Below are 20,758 nucleotides of genomic sequence, written 5' to 3' on the forward strand. Positions count from 1 at the left end.
GGGAGGGGCAGGACCTCTTAAGGTCAGCTGACCAGCGAGCAGCCAATCAGTGGCCCTGCATGATGCAGATAACCAGTCTAAACAATTTAATTTAAATTTTTATCCTCATGTATCTTCATACATTCAGCATCATTTGTCTTATTTGTAAACTTTGTTCTCACATCTCTCCCGTTCAGAAAGAACTGCACTGGCTGCCTGAATCTTATAGGACAGATTTTCACGAAGTTTATTTATACTTGATCAAAACATGAAATTCTTTCATTTTGTGTTTATAAAAGATTTTCTTGACAGCAGCTCAACAAAATTCTACCCTAATCCAGCTGTAGCTCAACAAATTTCCTGTACAAAGTTCAGTGTAGCTCTACTATATTGTGTCCTAACTTAACTTGTAATGAAACATAGATGTTAAGTGTAGAGGACTCAAGAGAAATACAAGCGCAAGGAATTCCCAGATCATAAAGAATGTGATTCTTTACTGTTTCCTCTTGTTTCCTCTTGTCTGAATCCAGGGCTGTAATTTTTAATCCTAATCAGGATATTTTTGAAATTCTATCTTCATTCCATCTATGCAGTCAGATCCAATGACAGATTCTGAGTCTTTCACCACCTGTGATGGTGTGGGGCCATGAGGAGGATGGATATATGAGTGGAATCTTTCTATTAGGAATAATTCTTGTTCAGTAAAGTCTGTTAGAGTACTTAATGTCCTAATCTGACTGTAGCTGACAAAATTCTGCCTAAACCCGACTGTATCCCAACAAATTTCCTGTACAAACTTCACTGTAGCTTTACAAAATTCTGTCCTAACTTGGCTGCTGAATTAAGTGAAAAACTAGTGTTTATAGTGATAAAACATAGAGGTTCAGCACAGACGACTGAAGAGGAATCACATAGTGGGTCAGAAGTGAAGTGTGAATGAGTGCAGTATGGTATAAATGTAGGCGTTGCCTGAACAGGTGAGTTTTCTGACCGTAGTGGAAAGAACTGAGTGACCGTGCTGTCCAGAATTCATATGGGAAGCTGTTCCACCATTAAGGGGCGCTAAAGGACACTAAAGCAGAAAGACCGAGTCTTACAGGCATGTTTAGATTTTAAGGAAGGACAAATCAAGAGCCCAGAATTCAGAGACCTAAGTTGGTTTGCAGGTGTGTAGTTAAAAACGAAGGTGCAGAGGTAGAGAGACCCTTGAAGATTAGAATGGGAGAACCAGAGCTGTATATCTGATTCTCGCTTCCACAGGAAACAACTAGAGTGAGAATATTTAAATAACATAACAGAGAAAGACGGAATATTACAACAAAATATGATGAAGTTCAGTCATCCTTGTTTTATTGTTTCAATTAAAATATGTTTTATATATTTACTCTTGGTCTCTTCTGTTTTTTCTCATTTAATACACCAATCAGGACCTTCGGCCTTTAAACACGATTTTCACTTTTAATAATAAACAGTGTGATCTGCACTTCATATGAATGCAGAACACACACACACACACACACACACACACACACACAGACACACACACACCCCTAATATACACACACACTCCTTGTTGATCAGTTTACTGTGATGCAGTAATGTCACCGTTGTCAGATTGGTGCAGATCACTATTATAAAATACTGTATTTTCATACAATCTTCCCTCAAGACAGTTATCCTGTAATGATGATAGAAGTAATAGGTAGTGCTGTTAGCTGTTAGGCTAGCACTGCTGCACACACAGACGATGCAGCACGTCTTCATTCACAGAGCTGCTCCGTTTTATCTGACAGTGATGTCACAGTTCCTGTCCCACTCCATTCCCCTCCTGACCCACCTTTTGTCCCACTCCATCCAAAAAGCAAACAAACAAATAAACAAACCTTAAATTTATACTGGTTACCCTATCAAAGGTGAGGTAAATTGTGTACATGAGTTAATAATTCATTTTAAATGTTCAGTTTAGAGGGTAAAATACTGGCATCATTAATCTAAACTTCTTGAAAAATAACGGTTGTATGTACGTCGTCACCTTCAGCCCAGAGGAGATTCTGAACAAGAGACAGAAACGAGACTTTCATTATAGAGAAGCACAGACAGACAAATAGAAATAGAGGAAACATAAGTTGAGTTTTTTGCTGATTTTGCATTTACTTACAGAAATCGTCAGACATTCAGGGGAAGCATCATCTGCAGAGAGTTTCATACATTATATCATTATATCTGTAACGTATTCCAGAAGACGCTCAACACACTGATGTTCATATCTGAAATGTTGAATGTTCTTTGAGCTCTGAGCACCTGGAATTTTTTTTTAAATCGATCAAACTGTGTGGCTTAAAGGAATTTTGTCAATAATTTTAGTCTTTGTTAACAAGAGATTACAGATTTTTAACAGAAACAGCAGAAAATATAAAATTAGCATTTATAGTGTAAATATTTCTACATGCACAAGTTTCATATTTCTATAAACTAACAGAATCATCTCTAAACTAACATTAGATATAAAGTAAATTGTGTGCTGAGGGAGATTTACTCCACTGGTCTTCACTTTCTGGATGTTCACTTAGCCTGCAGCCCTATTCAGTCTGGATTAGTTTCACATGAGGAGGTGGGTAATGTAGTTTATACCAGCGTTTCTCAGTGATTTTAGTCTGAATCCACCGTGTCAGTCGTTTTTATGGACTGTGCATTTTTATCATCTATAAAACGAGCCGCAGAAACAACATCGGGTTATATTAATGCTGTACGACTCAATATGTCAGTAAAAATGCTGCTGTGTTCTGTAGAAAAGGAGTTTCTTAAGTATTGAGGCCCTCAAAGAAGTGTTTATTTGTGTTCTGTGTGAATAAAATGAAGCTGATATGTACTTTACTACCTCAGTTGTACAACTCAGAACATTTTTTTTTTTATTTGCATAAAATTATTTTGTGTTGATGCTGACTAATGATACCGTGTCTTCACTTAAGACAGCTCAACAGATGATAGGATCATAGGATAAACACAGTAACGGCTGAATTAAATGTTTTGACGTGTTTCTGGAGTCAGCAGTGAGTAAATTAAGCAATTTCTGTCATTTCTATTCAGATTTCTTATCCAGGCAGTCATAAACATTACAGACGTCCTGTGGTAAAATTACATTATCCCACCTCCCCATGGAAAACTAATCCCATCCGGATAGCAGAGATGGGAACAAGTCACTAAGTTGCAAGTAACAAGTCAATCCCAAGTCTTGATGCTCGAGTCCCGAGTCAGTACAGACAAGTCTGAAGTTGAGTCCCAAGTCCTAAACAAGGCCGTCTGAATTCTTCAGCTAATTTAAGGCCATTTTCAACACTGAACACCAAAATGTTGGTAACAGTAACACAGTCTTTTTTGTGTACGGCTGTATATTAAGTTTTTTTTTCCAAATACTGTATGAAATTGATGGTACATGAACAGACATGATGGTACACAGTACAGATTTTCTCTGTAGACTCTTTAGACTCTCTGATTGGACCACAAAGCACTTTTGTAAGTTGCTCTGGAAAAGAGCTTCTGCTAAATGAGTGGATAAGAGGTGAATTTTGTGAAACTGTCAATTTTATTTAATATTTAAACAATTTTAAAAACATGAGGTCCTAAAGATCTACAGACATGGTGTAAAACGAAATGCTGGCTAGACATTTTTCTTACTTTTAGTTCTTTTTCTCCAGCACACAGCACTGACCAGGACTATGAGGATGAAGGAGAAAACAGTGCAGACGCTGACCAAGGTGAAGTCTTTATGAGGAAGTCCAGGAACTATTGGAGAATGCAGGGGGATACAGAAATTACATTTATGCACATTTCACAGTGAATATGGTCATTAAAGTCACTGTATGCCCTGTGGGTCAGTGTCTGATGTAGTCAAGTGACCTTCAAAGCTGTGTCCTGTAGTCTGTATCAGTTTTAAACTCACCCATGTTGTCATAGTGAGGAGCTGGAGTTGATCTCGTTGTGGTGGTGAGGTGCTGGTTAATGTTGAGAGTTAATGGAAAAAGTGCTTTTAGTTTGGAGTCATTAAACACAGCACACGTCCAGTTTCTCTGACCCATAGTAACTCTCCTCAGCTGATGTGGGTTTGGAAAGTTCTCTTGGGTTTCCATGTTGATCCAGTACAGTCGTGTGTTCGGCAGGTGATAAGAAACATTACACTGTAACGTGACGTCGCCCCCCTCAGTTAGCTGCTGAGGGTCGGCATGAACTGTGGAGCAGAGAGAGACATTTCAGTTCAGTTTAGTGTGTAACGTCAGCACTGACCTGTTTGAGCAATCAGAAATAAGGTTAAACAGAAAGGACGGTTAGGTACCTCTCACCACCACAAGTTCAAAGAAAGTCTTGTGTTGAGATGAACGTTGACATTCATATCTCCCAGAGTCGCCCCAGTTTATACTTGAGATGGTTAAAGAAAAGTCGTTGTCCTTATTTCTGAAATGGAGCCGTTTCCCAAAGTGAGCAGAGTTCAGTCCAAGGGTGAGAGTTTTATCTGAATGGTGGGGTCTCCAGTACCAGGCAGTCCTTAAGGGTGTAGAGAGCAGATTTTTGCAGAAGAGGAGGAGTGAATCTCCCTCACTGGTTCGAAACAAAACTGACTCGTCATTTGATGATGCTGAAATAAACATACAAAGTATTTTGCAGGCATTATTATTATTATTATTATTATTATTATGTAAATATGTACATAGCTATATAACTGTTTACCTTCTTTCAGTTCAAATTTTATATGGTCATTGTGGCAGACATACTCTCTCTTATTCTGAACTTGAAAGTTTTTTATAAGTAGATATTCTGTCCTGTTTAAATTGAGTCTCATTGTGTTGCTGGATTGAGGTCCTTTCCAACGATCCTGTCCAGTGCTGGAGGGGCAGCTTAAAGAAACATCATCCCCTGTAGCAATTTGAGTAACTGCTCCTAAAGAGAGACAGAAACAAATATACTGAAGTAAATACTGCTCACCTTTTCACTCACTCTATCCCATCAAATGACGGTCATTTATTAACTCACCACTGAAGACTGTAGATTCACCAACACAAACAATCAGACAGATTAAGAGCCTCGCAGACATTCTGAAAGACAGAGATACGCGAGTCATGCTGCAGTTAGAGGAACATCAGTCTCATATTTCCTGTTACGAGGCGTGTAAAGAGGAGGTTTCTGTCCGAGCATGGTCAGACTCTACCAACATCAGACTGAAGGCGCAAACAAACACAAACCACTGAGATGAAAAAACCCAGTGAGCCAGGCAGGCATTGGTTCACTGGCAGATGATGTAGCTGTAAATTAGAACAATTATAAATATAGTTTCTTTTCTGGGGATTCAGCATCTGTGGGTTTCAAATGGTGTGGTGTCCTCAGTGGTCATGTGTCTCATAGAAGTGTCCAAGTCAATGTCTTTGCATTTTTTCTCCCTTCGCTTCTGAATTCAGGCCTGTTGTCGTGAATTTGCATTGGGTTATTTTTGACTTTCTGTCCATTCTCCATCTATGCAGTACCAAAGTCTGGTTCTCTAAAGTTTTCTGTAGCAGACAGTTGGATGTTGTTTATAATGCTTATCAGAGAGTAGCACAGCTGTCTAAGCGCTAGCTCTGTCGTCAGGAGATTGAAAGCTTGATCCCCGGTGAGATCAGAAGTGCTACATGGCGCAGATAAACAGTCTAGTAAATATAATTAAAATTATTTTTTGTCTTTGATGTGGTCATTTGTGGTTTTAATGTTGAAGTGGCTCATTCAGATTTATTTAAATGAGGTCTGTTGGACTTCCTGTCTAACCCGCTGAGAGAAGCAGTGGAGTCCCTAGCAGAGATATACAAAAGCTAGCCTGCTAGGGAGCATGCTACTTAGGCTAATGAGTTAGCTTTCTGAGTAAACAGGCTTCTCAAACTGAACATTTCTTCAAGTAGGACATTCCTGGATCCGTATCACTACTGGAGCAACTTTCCTTTTAACCAGCTACTGCCATCTGCTGTCAGTGTGGCTGCTGCTCCTCCCTGAGACACTTGAAACTCTCAGTAATCTGTAGTTAGCCAAATTTAGCTGAGCTATTTTACCGTGAGGTAAAGCAAATGTTACTCATTTTAGTTCTTAGAAATGGACCATTTCTCAGAACTAAATCTTGATGTATCTTGATTTGTGGAAAATACTGAAGCTGCATACTAGTCAGGCTAGTGAGTTTGGACAGTTGGATGTATTTGCCAAATCTGTTTAGGTCACTCATTGCTGACACAGCTTTAATCTCTGTAGAAAAGCACTGGCCAATAGAATGAGACGCTCTGGAGCAGCAGCACATGAACCTAAGGTCTCCATGCCCAAAGCCAAGCGTGGGCTAGAGGGGTATAAAGCCCCCCAGCATTGGGAACTGGAACTGCATTCTCTGGAGTGATGGAGCTCCATCCAATATCTTTGGGATGAGTTGGAGTGATCCAGAACTGACCATTCAACATCAGTACCTGACCTCACTAATGCTCAATCAAATCCTCACAGCAATGTTCAACGTCTAGTGTAAAGCCTATTTACCTACCTGTTTAAAATTTAGTTTTTAATCACTGAGCTGAGTCGCCAGAGGGGGTCGCTAAAGATCGGCATTTGGAAAAACAATCATTTCAGTTCCCAAACCTCTATCAGTGACGTTAAGATGAACAGATTGTAGCTTTGCTCACCTGTGCACAAGTAAAGATGATGAGGGGAAATGGGAAGGGCAGGGCCTCTGAAGGTCAGCTGACCAGCGAGTAGCCAGTCAATAGCCCTGCGCGATGCAGATAACCAGTCTAGACAATTGAATTTTTTATCCTCACGTATCTTCATACACTCAGCATCATCTTGCTGTCTTATTTGTAAACTTTATTCTCACATCTCTCCCGTTTAGAAAGAACTGCACTGGCTGCCTGAATCTTATAGGACAGATTTTCAGTACGTTTATTTTTACTTGATCAAAACATGAAATTCTTTCATTTTTTTTTATTTTTGAAAGATTTTCCAAAAAGGTCTTGACTGTAGCCCAACAAAATTCTATCCTAATCCAGCTGTAGCCCAACAAATGTCCTGTACAAATTTCACCGTACCTTTACTATATTGTGTCCTAACTTAACTGCTGAGTTAAGTGCACTGTTTAAAGTGATGTAATATAACACAGAGGTTAAGTGGAGAGACTGAAGAGAAATACAAGCCAAGGAATTCCCAGATCATAAAGAATGTGATTCTTTACTGTTTCCTCTTGTCTGAATTCAGGGCTGTAATTTTTAATTCTAATCAGGATATTTTTGAAATTCTATCTTTATTACATCTATGCAGTCGGATCCAATGACAGTTTCTGAGTCTTTCACCACCTGTGATAGTGTGGGGCCATGAGGAGGATGGATATATGTGTGGAATCTTTCTATTAGGAATAATTCTTGTTCAGTAAAGTCTGTTAGAGTACTTAATGTCCTAATCTGACTGTAGCTGACAAAATTCTGCCTAAACCCGACTGTATCCCAACAAATTTCCTGTACAAACTTCACTGTAGCTTTACAAAATTCTGTCCTAACTTGGCTGCTGAATTAAGTGCGCTGTTTAAAGTGATAAAACACAGAGGTTCAGCACAGACGACTGAAGAGGAATGACATAGTGGGTCAGAAGTGAAGTGTGAATGAGTGCAGTATGGTATGAATCTAGGTGTTACCTGAACAGGTGAGTTTTGTTAGTGGAAAGGACTGAGTGACTCTGCAGTGCAGAATTCATATGGGAAGCTGTTCCACCACTAAGGGGCGCTAAAGGACACTAAAGCAGAAAGACTGAGTCTTACAGGCATGTTTAGATTTTAAGGAAGGACAAATCAAGAGCCCAGAATTCAGAGACCTAAGTTGGCTTGTAGGTGTGTAGTTAAAAACGAAGGTGCAGAGGTAGAGAGACCCTTGAAGATTAGAATGGGAGAACCAGAGCTGTATATCTGATTCTCGCTTCCACAGGAAGAAACTAGAGTGAGAATATTTAAATAATATAACAGAGAAAGACGGAATATTACAACAAAATATGATGAAGTTCAGTCATCCTTGTTTTATTGTTTCAATTAAAATATGTTTTATATATTTACTCTTGATCTCTTCTGTTCTTTCTCATTTAATACACCAATCAGGACCTTCGGCCTTTAAACACGATTTTCACTTTTAATAATAAACAGTGTGATCTGCACTTCATATGAATGCTTAACACACACACACAGACACACACACACACACACACACACACACACACACACACACACCCCTAATATACACACACACTCCTTGTTGATCAGTTTACTGTGATGCAGTAATGTCACCGTTGTCAGATTGGTGCAGATCATTATTATAAAATACTGTATTTTCATACAATCTTCCCTCAAGACAGTTATCCTGTAATGATGATAGAAGTAATAGGTAGTGCTGTTAGCTGTTAGGCTAACTGAGCACTGCTGCACACACAGACGATGCAGCACGTCTTCATTCACAGAGCTGCTCTGTTTTATCTGACAGTGATGTCACAGTTCTGTCCCACTCCATTCCCCTCCTGACCCACCTTTTGTACCACTCCATCCAAAAAGCAAACAAATAAACAAACAAACCTTAAATTTATACTGGTTACCCTATCAAAGGTGACGTAAATTATGTACATGAGTTAATAATTCATTTTAAATGTTCAGTTTAGAGGGTAAAATACTGGCATCATTAATCTAAACTTCTTGAAAAATAATGGTTGTATATACGTCGTCATCTTCAGCCCAGAGGAGATTCTGAACAAGAGACAGAAACGAGACTTTCATTATAGAGAAGGACAGACAGACAAATAGAAATAGAGGAAACGTAAGTTGGGTTTTTGCTGATTTTGCATTTACTTACAGAAATCGTCAGACATTCAGGGGGAGCATCATCTGCAAAGAGTTTCATACATTATATCATTATATCTGTAACATATTCCAGAAGACGCTCAACACACTGATGTTCATATCTGAAATGTTAAATCAATATGTCAGTAAAAATGCTGCTGTGTTCTGTAAAAAAAGAGTTTCTTAAGTATTGAGGCCCTTAAAGAAATGTTTACTTTTCTCTGTGGCTAAAATCAAGCCGATATGTACTTTACTACCTCAAGTGTACAACTAAGACCATTAAAACCTAAAATTATTTTATTTGCATAAAATTATTTTATGTATGGATGTTGACAAATGACACTGTATTCACTTAAACACAGTAACAGCTAAATTAAATGTTTTGATGTGTTTTGTACTCGTTTCTAGAGTCAGCAGTGAGTAAATTGAGTCACTTCTGTCATTTATATCAAGATTTCTTATCTGATTTTTCAGATTTTGGTATTTATTGCTCGTAATACAGGCAGCACAGTGGCGCAGTGGGTGGCACTGTCACCTCACAGCAAGAAGGGCCTGGGTTAGATTCCCGGCCGGGCGACCGGGGTCCTTTCTGAGTGGAGCTTGCCTGTTCTCCCCGTGTCTGTGTGGGTTTCCTCCGGGTTCTCCAGTTTCCTCCCACAGTCCAAAGACATGCAGTCAGGCCGATTGGACATGCTAAATTGCCCCAAGGTGTGAATGTGTGTGTGATTGTATATGTATGTCTGTCTGTCTGCCCTGCGATGGACTGGCGACCTGTCCTGCCTTCCGCCCAATGACAGCTGGGATAGGCTCCAGCACCCCACCGCAACCCAGAAGGATAAGCGGTTTAGATGATGTGTGTGTGTGTGTGTGTGTGTGTGTGTGTGTGTGTGTGTGTGTGTGTGTGCTCGTAATACAATACACTTTTTTCAACAAGCTGTATGTCTATAATAAAAGTTAATTATTATAATCCATTTATTGTAATTTTTTTATTTATGTATTACTCATGTCTGGCAAAGTCTACTATGAATTCATTTACCAATAATTTATACATTTTCCAACAGACCTTCACTGTTTTGATAGTTAAACACACCGTAAACAAAAGAAATTCATGCATCTACCATCAGTTGTTCAAAAGTAATGACCTGGATACTGCAACTCTCTCCTGGCTGATCTGTGTGGGCCATCAGGCTCTTCAGCTGATCCAGAATGCAGCAGCTCAGCTCGTCTTTAATCTTCCTAAGTTCACTCATGTCACTAAACTGCTGCGCTCCCTTCACTGGCTTCCTGTAGCTGCATCAGATTTAAAACTGTGATGACTGCAAAACCAAAAATGGACCTGTTTCTCCCGACCTGATGGGCAAAACTTGTTCAAGTACAACTCGGCTTGAACGGCCCTCCTTCAGGATGCATGGAAGACCAGCATCCAGACTCTTCTCTGTCTTCTCTAATATTCATAACGTTTCTCAGAGCTGGAGAGCTGATCTGGGGTCACAGTCTTCTCTTATGAGACGACCTTGCTGCCAGGAACAGGTCCTAAATCAACTCCCCTAATCTGAGACACTTTATGAGTACAAACCCAGATGGTGGAACAAACTTTCCCTCACTGTCTATAAAGACCCGTCACTTCAAAAAGCATTTCAAATCAACACTAATTCAACACTTGATGAAATGTCTTGTTTCTATGTAACTGTCTCTTTAGACACCAAGTCAAAGATGCATTCTCTGATTGGACCACAAAGCACTTTTGTAAGTCGCTCTGTAAAAAAGCTTCTGCTAAATGCTGTAGTGAATTTTGTGAGACTGTCATGTTTATTTAATATTTAAACCATTTTAAAAAGTGAGATACTGAAGACGTTGTATGTACAGACATTGTGTAAGATGAAATGTTTGTGATAATTTTTTTCTTACTTTTAGTCTTTTTTCTCCAGCACACAGCACCGATCAGGACTAGGAGGAGGAAGCAGAATACAGCGCAGACACTGATCAAGATGAGATCTTTATGAGGAAGACCAGGACCTGCCAGAGAATGCAGGGGGTTATAGAAATGATATATATTTCACAGTGAATTTTGTAATGAGTGTTACTCTGTTTACCCTGTGAGTTAGTACCTGATGTAGTCCTGTGACCTTCAAAGATGTGTCCTGTAGTCTGTAGCAGAGTTTTGGACTCACCCATGTTGTCATGGTGAGTGGTTGGAGTTGATCTCGTCGTGGTGGTGAGGTGCTGGTTAATGTTGAGAGTTAATGGAAAAAGTCCTTTCAGTTTGGAGTCATTAAACACAGCACACGTCCAGTTTCTCTGACCCATAGTAACGTTCCTCAGCTGATGTGGGTTTAGAAAGTTCTCTTGGGTTTCCATGTTGATCCAGTACAGTCGTGTGTTCAGCAGGTGATGAGAAACTTCACACTGTAACGTGACGTCGTCCCCCTCAGTTAGCTGCTGAGGGTCGGCACGAACTGTGGAGCAGAGAGAGACATTTCAGTTCAGTTTTGTGTGTAACGTCAGCACTGACCTGTTTGAGCAATCAGCAATAAGGTTAAACAGAAAGGACGGTTAGGTACCTCTCACCACCACAAGTTCAAAGAAAATCTTGCGTTGAGGTGAAAGTTGACATTCGTATCTCCCAGAGTCGCCCCAGTTTATACTTGAGATGTTTAAAGAAAAGTCGTTGTCCTTATTTCTGAAATGGAGCCGTTTCCCAAAGTGAGTAGAGTTCAGTCCAAGGGTGAGAGTTTTATCTGAATGGTGGGGTCTCCAGTACCAGGCAGCCCTTAAGGGTGTAGAGAGCAGATTTTTGCAGAAGAGGAAGAGTGAATCTCCCTCACTGGCTCGAAACAAAACCGACTCGTCATTTGATGATGCTGAAATAAACATACAAAGTATTTTGCAGGCATTATTATTATTATTATTATTATTATTATGTAAATATGTACATAGCTATATAACTGTTTACCATCTTTCAGTTCAAATTTTATATGGTCACTGTGGCAGACATACTCTCTCTTATTCTGAACTTGAAAGTTTTTTATAAGTAGATATTCTGTCCTGTTTAAATTGAGTCTCATTGTGTTGCTGGATTGAGGTCCTTCCCAACGATCCTGTCCAGGGCTGGAGGGGCAGCTTAAAGAAACATCATCCCCTGGAGCAATTTGAGTAACTGCTCCTAAAGAGAGACAGAAACAAATGTACTGAAGTAAATACTGCTCTCCTTTTCACTCACTCTATCCCATCAAATGACAGTCATTTATTAACTCACCACTGGAGCCTGTAGATTCACCAACACAAACAATCAGACAGACTAAGAGCCTCGCAGACATTCTGAAAGACAGAGATACGCGAGTCATGCTGCAGTTAGAGGAACATCAGTCTCATATTTCCTGCTATGAGGCGTGTAAAGAGGAGCTTTCTGTCCGAGCATGGTCAGACTCTACCAACATCAGACTGAAGGCGCAAACAAACACAAACCACTGAGATGAAAAAACCCAGTGAGCCAGGCAGACATTGGTTCACTGGCAGATGATGCAGCTGTAAATTAGAACAATTATAAATATAGTTTCTTTTCTGGGGATTCAGCATTTGTGGGTTTCAAATGGTGTGGTGTCCTCAGTGGTCATGTGTCTCATAGAAGTGTCCAAGTCAATGTCTTTGCATTTTTTCTCCCTTCGCTTCTGAATTCAGGCCTGTTGTCGTGAATTTGCATCTGGTTATTTTTGACTTTCTGTCCATTCTCCATCTATGCAGTACCAAAGTCTGGTTCTCTAATGTTTTCTGTAGCAGGCAGTTGGATGTTGTTTATAATGCTTATCAGAGAGTAGCACAGCCATCTTAGTGCTAGCGCTGTCGTCAGGAGATTGAAAGCTTGATCCCCGGCGATGCCACAGCTATTCATGGTTGGGAGTCCAAGAGCAGTAAACACAAGCAGTTAGAGTTCTCCTCCAAGCGTGTTGAGCTGTCCAGGGATGTCATGTTAGTGGCAGATTGAAAAGATTTGGTGGCACTTACATGTTTTAGAGTACACCTTAGCCATCATCTTCCCAGTTTAGTAGCATCGTGTGATGGGGAGAGCTCACTAACAGGTGGAGTAAATTAGGTTCAAATAAAAAAAATGTCATTAATTCACAAGGAGTTCTTGTTTAGGACATTTAAAGCCCTCAGTGGTGTAAGGACTGTGTCTGTTGAACATCATTATATGCTTCGTTCAGCTGAGACAGGCTTACTTCTAGGGTTGCTAGCATTCAATAAGCCTGGACTGTCCAGGTATTTGGTTAACTGTCCACAAAATGAATTAATGTCCACAGATCAAGCATTTTCATATGTTAGTGTTTCTTATGAAGTTTAAACTGCTCCTTTTTTTCCAGTCAGTTTTTATACAAACAGTGGGATTGATTAGTTCAGATTAACCTCAATGTAGAGACACCTGTTTGGGAAAGGTGCACTGCTGGTAACGTTTTTAAGCAGCACTACAATCAAATAGCTAAATAAGATCAGGTCCTGTAGATGAACTGATGTCTGTCTACCTTAGACTACATTGTGAGCAGAGCTACCTCTCCGCTAAATTTAGTACAAATCAAGCCACTGATTAGGAGTCCTGGAGTTTACAGGGCTGAGGTGGCAAATCTACTCACAGCTCAGTGGGTGGAAGATCATTTTATTGTATAGTTTTCCAGAAAGTATTTGCAGTACGAGCCTGATCACAATTAAAAACATATTTGTTCAAGCTAACATGCACCTGCAGCACTGAGGCTCATTTTCTCTTCTATAATTTCTGTTTCTTAATTTGAACTGTACTGGTTTAGCTTTGAAATGCTTTGTTTATCTTCCTGTATCATTTAAAAAATGCAATACAAATAAAGTTCATGATTATTATTATTATTATTGAAGCACATGCAGACTCAGTAATCACAGAGCAATTCATATGAAAAAACAAACCACCAGGCTGAGATCAAAACCAGAAAACTCTGATCGACAATCAGCAGTGAAATTTTTCACCTGTGCACAGGTAAAGGTAGTGAGGGGAAAAGAAGGGGCGGGGCCTCTGGAGGTCAGCTGAGTGGCAAGCAGCCAATCAGAAGTGCTACATGGCGCAGATAAACAGTCTAGTAAATATAATTTAAATTATTTTTATCTTTGATGTGGTCATTTGTGGTTTTAATGTTGAAGAGGCTCGTTTATATTTATTTAAATGAGGTCTGTTGGACTTCCTGTCTAACCCACTGAGAGTGGCAGTGGAGTCCCTAGCAGAGCTAACAAGAGCTAGCCTGCTAGGGAGCATGCTACTTAGGCTAATGAGTTAGCTTTCTGAGTAAACAGGCTTCTCAAACTGAACATTTCTTCAAGTAGGATGTTCCTGGATCTGTATCACATCTGGAGCAACTTTCCTTTTAACCAGCTACTGCCATCTGCTGTCAGTGTGGCTGCTGCTCCTCCCTGAGACACTTGAAACTCTCAGTAATCTGTAGTTAGCCAAATTTAGCTGAGCCATTGAAGAAGTTCCTCCAAACATGCTATTTTACCGTGAGGTAAAGCAAATGTTACTCATTTTAGTTCTTAGAAGTGGACCATTTCTCAGAACTAAATCTTGATGTATCTTGATTTGTGGAAAATACTGAAGCTGCATACTAGTCAGGCTAGTGAGTTTGGACAGTGAGTTTGGACAGTTGGAGGTATTTGCCAAATCTGTTTAGGTCACTCATTGCTGATACAGCTTTAATCTCTGTAGAAAAGCACTGTCCAGTAGAATGAGACACGCTGGAGCAGCAGCACATGAACCTAAGGTCTCCATGCCCAAAGCCAAGCGTGGGCTAGAGGGGTATAAAGCCCCCCAGCATTGGGAACTGGAACTGCATTCTCTGGAGTGATGGAGCTCCATCCAATATCTTTGGGATGAGTTGGAGTGATCCAGAACTGACCATTCAACATCAGTACCTGACCTCACTAATGCTCAATCAAATCCTCACAGCAATGTTCAACGTCTAGTGTAAAGCCTATTTACCTACCTGTTTAAAATTTAGTTTTTAATCACTGAGCTGAGTCGCCAGAGGGGGTCGCTAAAGATCAGCATTTGGAAAAACAATCGTTTCAGTTCCCAAACCTCTATCAGTGACGTTAAAGAGTAAAAGGCGATATTTTTACTGTGAAGCTGAAGAGGAACAGACTGTAACTGTGCTCTCCTGTGAGGGGAAAGGGGAGGGGCAGGCCCTCTGAAGGTCAGCTGACTGGTGAGTGGCTAATCAATAGACCCGTGTGATGCAGATAACAAATCTAGACAATTTCATTTAAATTTTTATCCTCATGTATCTTCATACATTCAGCATCATCTTGCTGTCTTATTTTGTAAACTTTGTTCTCACATCTCTCCCGTTTAGAAAGAACTGCACTGGCTGCCTGAATCTTATAGGACAGATTTTTGACAGCAGCTCAACAAAATTCTATCCCAATCCAACTGTAGCCCAACAAATGTCCTGTACAAACTTCACCGTACCTTTACTATATTGTGTCCTAACTTAACTGCTGAGTTAAGTGCACTGTTTAAAGTGATGTAATAAAACATAGAGGTTAAGTGGAGAGACTGAAGAGAAATACAAGCACAAGGAATTCCCAGATCATAAAGAATGTGATTCTTCACTGTTTCCTCTTGTTTCCTCTTGTCTGAATTCAGGGCTGTAATTTTTAATTCTAATCAGGATATTTTTGAAATTCTATCTTTATTCCATCTATGCAGTCGGATCCAATGACAGTTTCTGAGTCTTTCACAACCTGTGATAGTGTGGGGCCATGAGGAGGATGGATATATGTGTGGAATCTTTCTATTAGGAATAATTCTTGTTCAGTAAAGTCTGTTAGAGTACTTAATGTCCTAATCTGACTGTAGCTGACAAAATTCTGCCCAAACCCGACTGTATCCCAACAAATTTCCTGTACGAACTTCACTGTAGCTTTACAAAATTCTGTCCTAACTTGGCTGCTGAATTAAGTGAAAAACTAGTGTTTATAGTGATAAAACATAGAGGTTCAGCACAGACGACTGAAGAGGAATCACATAGTGGGTCAGAAGTGAAGTGTGAATGAGTGCAATATGGTATAAATCTAGGTGTTGCCTGAACAGGTGAGTTTTCTGACCGTAGTGGAAAGAACTGAGTGACCGTGCTGTCCAGAATTCATATGGGAAGCTGTTCCACTAAGGGGCGCTAAAGGACACTAAAGCAGAAAGACTGAGTCTTACAGGCATGTTTAGATTTTAAGGAAGGACAAATCAAGAGCCCAGAATTCAGAGACCTAACCTGGCTTGCAGGTGTGTAGTTAAAAACGAAGGTGCAGAGGTAGAGAGACCCTTGAAGATTAGAATGGGAGAACCAGAGCTGTATATCTGATTCTCGCTTCCACAGGAAGAAACTAGAGTGAGAATATTTAAATAATATAACAGAGAAAGACGGAATGTTACAACAAAATATGACGAAGTTCAGTCATCTTTGTTTTATTGTTTCAATTAAAATGTGTTTTATATATTTACTCTTGGTCTCTTCTGTTTTTTCTCATTTAATACACCAATCAGGACCTTCGGCCTTTTAACATGATTTTCACTTTTAATAATAAACAGTGTGATCTGCACTTCATATGAATGCATAACACACACACACACACACACACACACACACACACACACACCTTGTTGATCAGTTTACTGTGATGCAGTAATGTCACCGTTGTCAGATTGGTGCAGATCACTATTATAAAATACTGTATTTTCATACAATCTTCCCTCAAGACAGTTATCCTGTAATGATGATAGAAGTAATAGGTAGTGCTGTTAGCTGTTAGGCTAGCTGAGTGCTGCTGCACACACAGACGATGCAGCATGTCTTCATTCACAGAGCCGCTCTGTTTTATCTTAGTAATGTCACAGTTCTGTCCCGCTCCATTCCCCTCCTGACCCACCTTTTGTACCACTCCATCCAAAAAGCAAACAAATAAACAAACAAACCTTAAATTTATACTGGTTACCCTATCAAAGGTGAGGTAAATTGTGTACATGAGGTAATAATTCATTTTAAATGTTCAGTTTAGAGGGTAAAATACTGGCCTCATTAATCTGAACTTCTTGAAAAATAACAGTTGTATATACGTCGTCACCTTCAGCCCAGAGGAGATTCTGAACAAGAGACAGAAACCAGACTTTCATTATAGAGAAGGACAGACAGACAAATAGAAATAGAGGAGATGTAAGCTGGGTTTTTGCTGATTTTGCATTTACTTACAGAAATCGTCAGGCATTCAGGGGAAGCATCACCTGCAGAGAGTTTCATACATTATATCATTATATCTGTAACGTATTCCAGAAGACACTCAACACATTGATGTTCATATCTGAAATGTTAAATGTTCTTTGAGCTTTGAGCACAAATCTGGAAAAATTGATCAAACTGTGTGGCTTAAAAGGGATTTTAAGTCTTTGGACAAAAAATGTTTCTACTAGCATTTCATATTTCTATAAACTAACAGAATCATCTCTAAACTAACATTAGATATAAAGTAAATTGTGTGCTGAGGGAGATTTACTCCACTGGTCTTCACTTTCTGGATGTTCACTTCTACAGTCCTATTCAGTCTGGATTAGTTTTACCTGAGGAGGTGGGTAATGTAGTTTATACCAGCGTTTCTCAGTGATTTAATCCGAATCTGCATGTCAGTCATTTTTACAGAGTGGACACTTTTACCATTTATAAAACGAGCTGTAGAAACAACATCAGGCTATAGGTGATATTTTGTGGAAAATGAGTTTCTTACTTTTTAAGTATTGAGTCCCTGAAAGAAGTGTTTATTTGTGTTCACTGGGGCTTTGATCAAACTGATGTGTACTTTACTACCTCAAGTGTACAATCAGAACATTAAAACCTAAAATTATTTCATTTATTTGCATAAAATTATTTTATGTGGTGATGTTGACCAATGACACTGTATTCACGTAAGACAGCACGGCAGGTGATTAGGGTGAGCAGAACGTTACATGTAAGCACATATTTTGTTTTGTGTTTGTGTGCATCTCTCTCTCTCTCTCTCTCTCTCTCTCTCTCTCTCTCTTGGTCTCTTCCTTCACAGAAGTACCTGCTCTGGAACCAGTCATGTGAGAACCAATCAGAGGCCTGGCTGGTGCAGTTGGAGGAGGAGCCTGTGTTTTAAAAGAGGCCTTCAAGATGGCTGAAGAGAGAGAGGACTGGTTATGTGTGCAGTTTTAGGCTGTCTTTTTAATCTCGTGTTGGGAGTGCTTTGTTTTAGGTATTTTACCAGTGTTTCTTTTAACTTAGTTTGTAAGACGGTCTTTTATGTTAGAGGAAGTACTTTAGTGGTGGTATTTTACCTGCACACTTTTAACTTTGTTTTACAAGAGACTGTTTGTACCACCTGGGGTTTCAAACAGGTAGAGGGGTGCCTATACATTTGCACCACGTAGATGTCTACTCTGTCTAGCTCCGTAGGTCAGAGGGCACCGCCACATGTGCTTTTGGTTACTGGCAGGGACGTTTAGAGTAGTCAGCTTCTGTTTCTTTATTTAGGTTAGATGAATACTTGTTGTTTCAGAGTAGATAAGCGTGGTTCGGTTTTGATCTGTTCTTTTCTTTGGTGCTGTCCAGTTTGATTCTTCCAGTGTGGTACTAGATATCACAGCACTCTGGTTTTATTGTGGTTTGTTTTAATAAAAATGGCTTCAAAAGCTCTATATTGGTCATTTCCTCACGCTTCTAATCCGTTCTCACCAGTTCAGTATTTTAATGCCACATGTTGCTGATCCCACAGCGCCCTAGACAAAACATGGGGTCATAACACAGAATAACAGCTGAATTAAATGTTTTATGTGTTTTGTACTCGTTTCTGGAGTCAGCAGTGAGTAAATCATGTCGAGATTTCTTACTTCATGTGATTTGGTCGTAAACATTACAGACGTCCTGTGGTAAAATTACATAAACTTCGCCGAGTTGAACAGCTGCCCATCCTGTGCGTTCTGATGCTGCTGCCTTTTCTGCCTCGATCGGGTGCCACTGCTCGCCAGCCCTCTGGACCGGGTTACCAACATTGAGCCTCCTGCTGTACAACGCCGTGCAAACCTCACCCTCACAACCTGACCCTCACAACCTGACCCCACTGATACTACTGCTGTTGCTGCATGAACTATTCAAAATTATTCACTTGAACCAATCAATCATTCAAACTAATTCAAATTAATCAATCACCCATTGACTGTGTTTTTCCTCTCTTTCTTTTGCCGAGTTGAACAGCTGCCCATCCTGCTGCTGATGCTGCTGCCTCTGCTGCCTTGATCGGGTGCCACTGCTCACCGTGCAAACCTCACCCTCACAACCTGACCCCACTGATGCTGCTGCTTCTGCTGCATGAACTGAACTATTCAAATTAATTGTTTCCTTCACGTTTTACCCTGTTTTTGTACTATAATACTTTATACTAACAATGTTTACTATCCGGTGTCGACCAGAGGAGGATGGGTTCCCCTTCTGAGTCCTGGTTCCTCTCAAGGTTTCTTCCTGTTTCTCTTAGGGAGTTTTTCCTTGCCACTGGCGACACTCATGGGGGCTCGGACCCAGATTTCTTTTTGTAATGCTGATTTCCTTGTAAAGCTGCTTTGTGACAACACCTGTTGTAAAAAGCGCTATATAAATAAACTTTACTTACTTACCTCCCCATGGAAAATAATCCTGTCCAGATAGCAGAGATGGGAACAAGTCACTGAGTTGCAAGTAACTAATAAGTCTCAAGTCCTAATCTTCGAGTCCCAAACCAGGCCGTCTGAATTCTTCAGCTAATTTTTAGACTATTTCAACACTGAACACCAAAAATGATGGTAACAGTAACACAGTATTTTAGTGTACGGCTGTATATTGAGGTTACTTTTACCTTTCCAAATAAAATATAAAATCAGTGGTACACAGATTAACATGACAGACATGAGGTACACAGTAGAAATTTTCTCTGTGTAACCAACTCTTTAGACTCTCTGATTGGACCACAAAGCTGCTCTAGAAAGAGTTTCGGCTAAATGCTGTGGTTAATTATGTGATACTGTCAAATTCATTTAATGTTTAAACTTTATATAAACTTTATATAAATACTTAAACGTAGGTCATAGTCTGTACAGACGTTGTGTAAGATGAAATGTTTGTGTTATATTTTTCTTACTTTTAGTCCTTTTTCTCCAGCATGCAGCTCCAATCAGGACTATGAGGATGAAGGAGAACACAGTGCTGACACTGATCAAGGTGAAGTTGGTTCCTGCCAGAGAATGAGAGAGGGGTTACAGGAATGACATTTATGCACATTTCACAGTGAATATGGTAATTAAAGTCACTGTATGCCCTGTGGGTCCGTATCTGATATTGTGACCTTCAAAGCTTTGTCTTGTAGTCTGTATCAGAGTTTTGGACTCACCCATGTTGTCGTAGTGAGGAGCTGGAGTTGATCTCCTGGTGTTGAGGTGCTGGTTAATGTTGAGAGTTAATGGAAAAAGTCCTTTCAGTTTGGAGCCGTTAAACACAGCACACGTCCAGGTTCCCTGACCCGTCTTAAAGTTCCTCAGCTGATGTGGGTTTGGAAAGTTCTCTTTGGTTTCCATGTTGATCCAGTACAGTCGTGTGTTCGGCAGGTGATGAGAAACTTCACACTGTAACGTGACGTCGCCCCCCTCAGTTAGCTGCTGAGGGTCGGCACGAACTGTGGAGCAGAGAGAGACATTTCAGTTCAGTTTTGTGTGTAACGTTAGCACTGACCTGTTTGAGCAATCAGCAATAAGGTTGAACAGAAAGGACGGTTAGGTACCTCTCACCACCACAAGTTCAAAGGAAGTCTTGCGCTGAGATGAACGTTGACATTCATATCTCCCAGAGTCGCCCCAGTTTATACTTGAGATGTTTA

General features: G+C 40.0%; 1 protein-coding gene across 1 annotated transcript; it reads right to left on the minus strand.

The window, feature by feature from the left end:
* Positions 1-1,008: 1,008 nt before the first annotated feature.
* LOC118820478 lies at positions 1,009-20,459 on the minus strand. The gene is made up of 9 exons (XM_036588839.1): positions 20,276-20,459; positions 20,027-20,119; positions 12,096-12,104; positions 11,793-12,002; positions 4,310-4,609; positions 3,920-4,204; positions 3,655-3,762; positions 2,138-2,169; positions 1,009-2,030 (listed from the first exon to the last, which is right to left on the minus strand). The coding sequence occupies exons 1-9, from the start codon at positions 20,457-20,459 to the stop codon at positions 1,971-1,973; spliced, it is 1,281 nt and encodes a 426-aa protein (XP_036444732.1). The 3' UTR covers positions 1,009-1,970.
* Positions 20,460-20,758: the final 299 nt, after the last annotated feature.

Source organism: Colossoma macropomum, unplaced genomic scaffold, assembly GCF_904425465.1.
Source record: "Colossoma macropomum unplaced genomic scaffold, Colossoma_macropomum, whole genome shotgun sequence".
In the NCBI taxonomy this organism is placed as follows: Eukaryota; Metazoa; Chordata; class Actinopteri; order Characiformes; family Serrasalmidae; genus Colossoma; species Colossoma macropomum.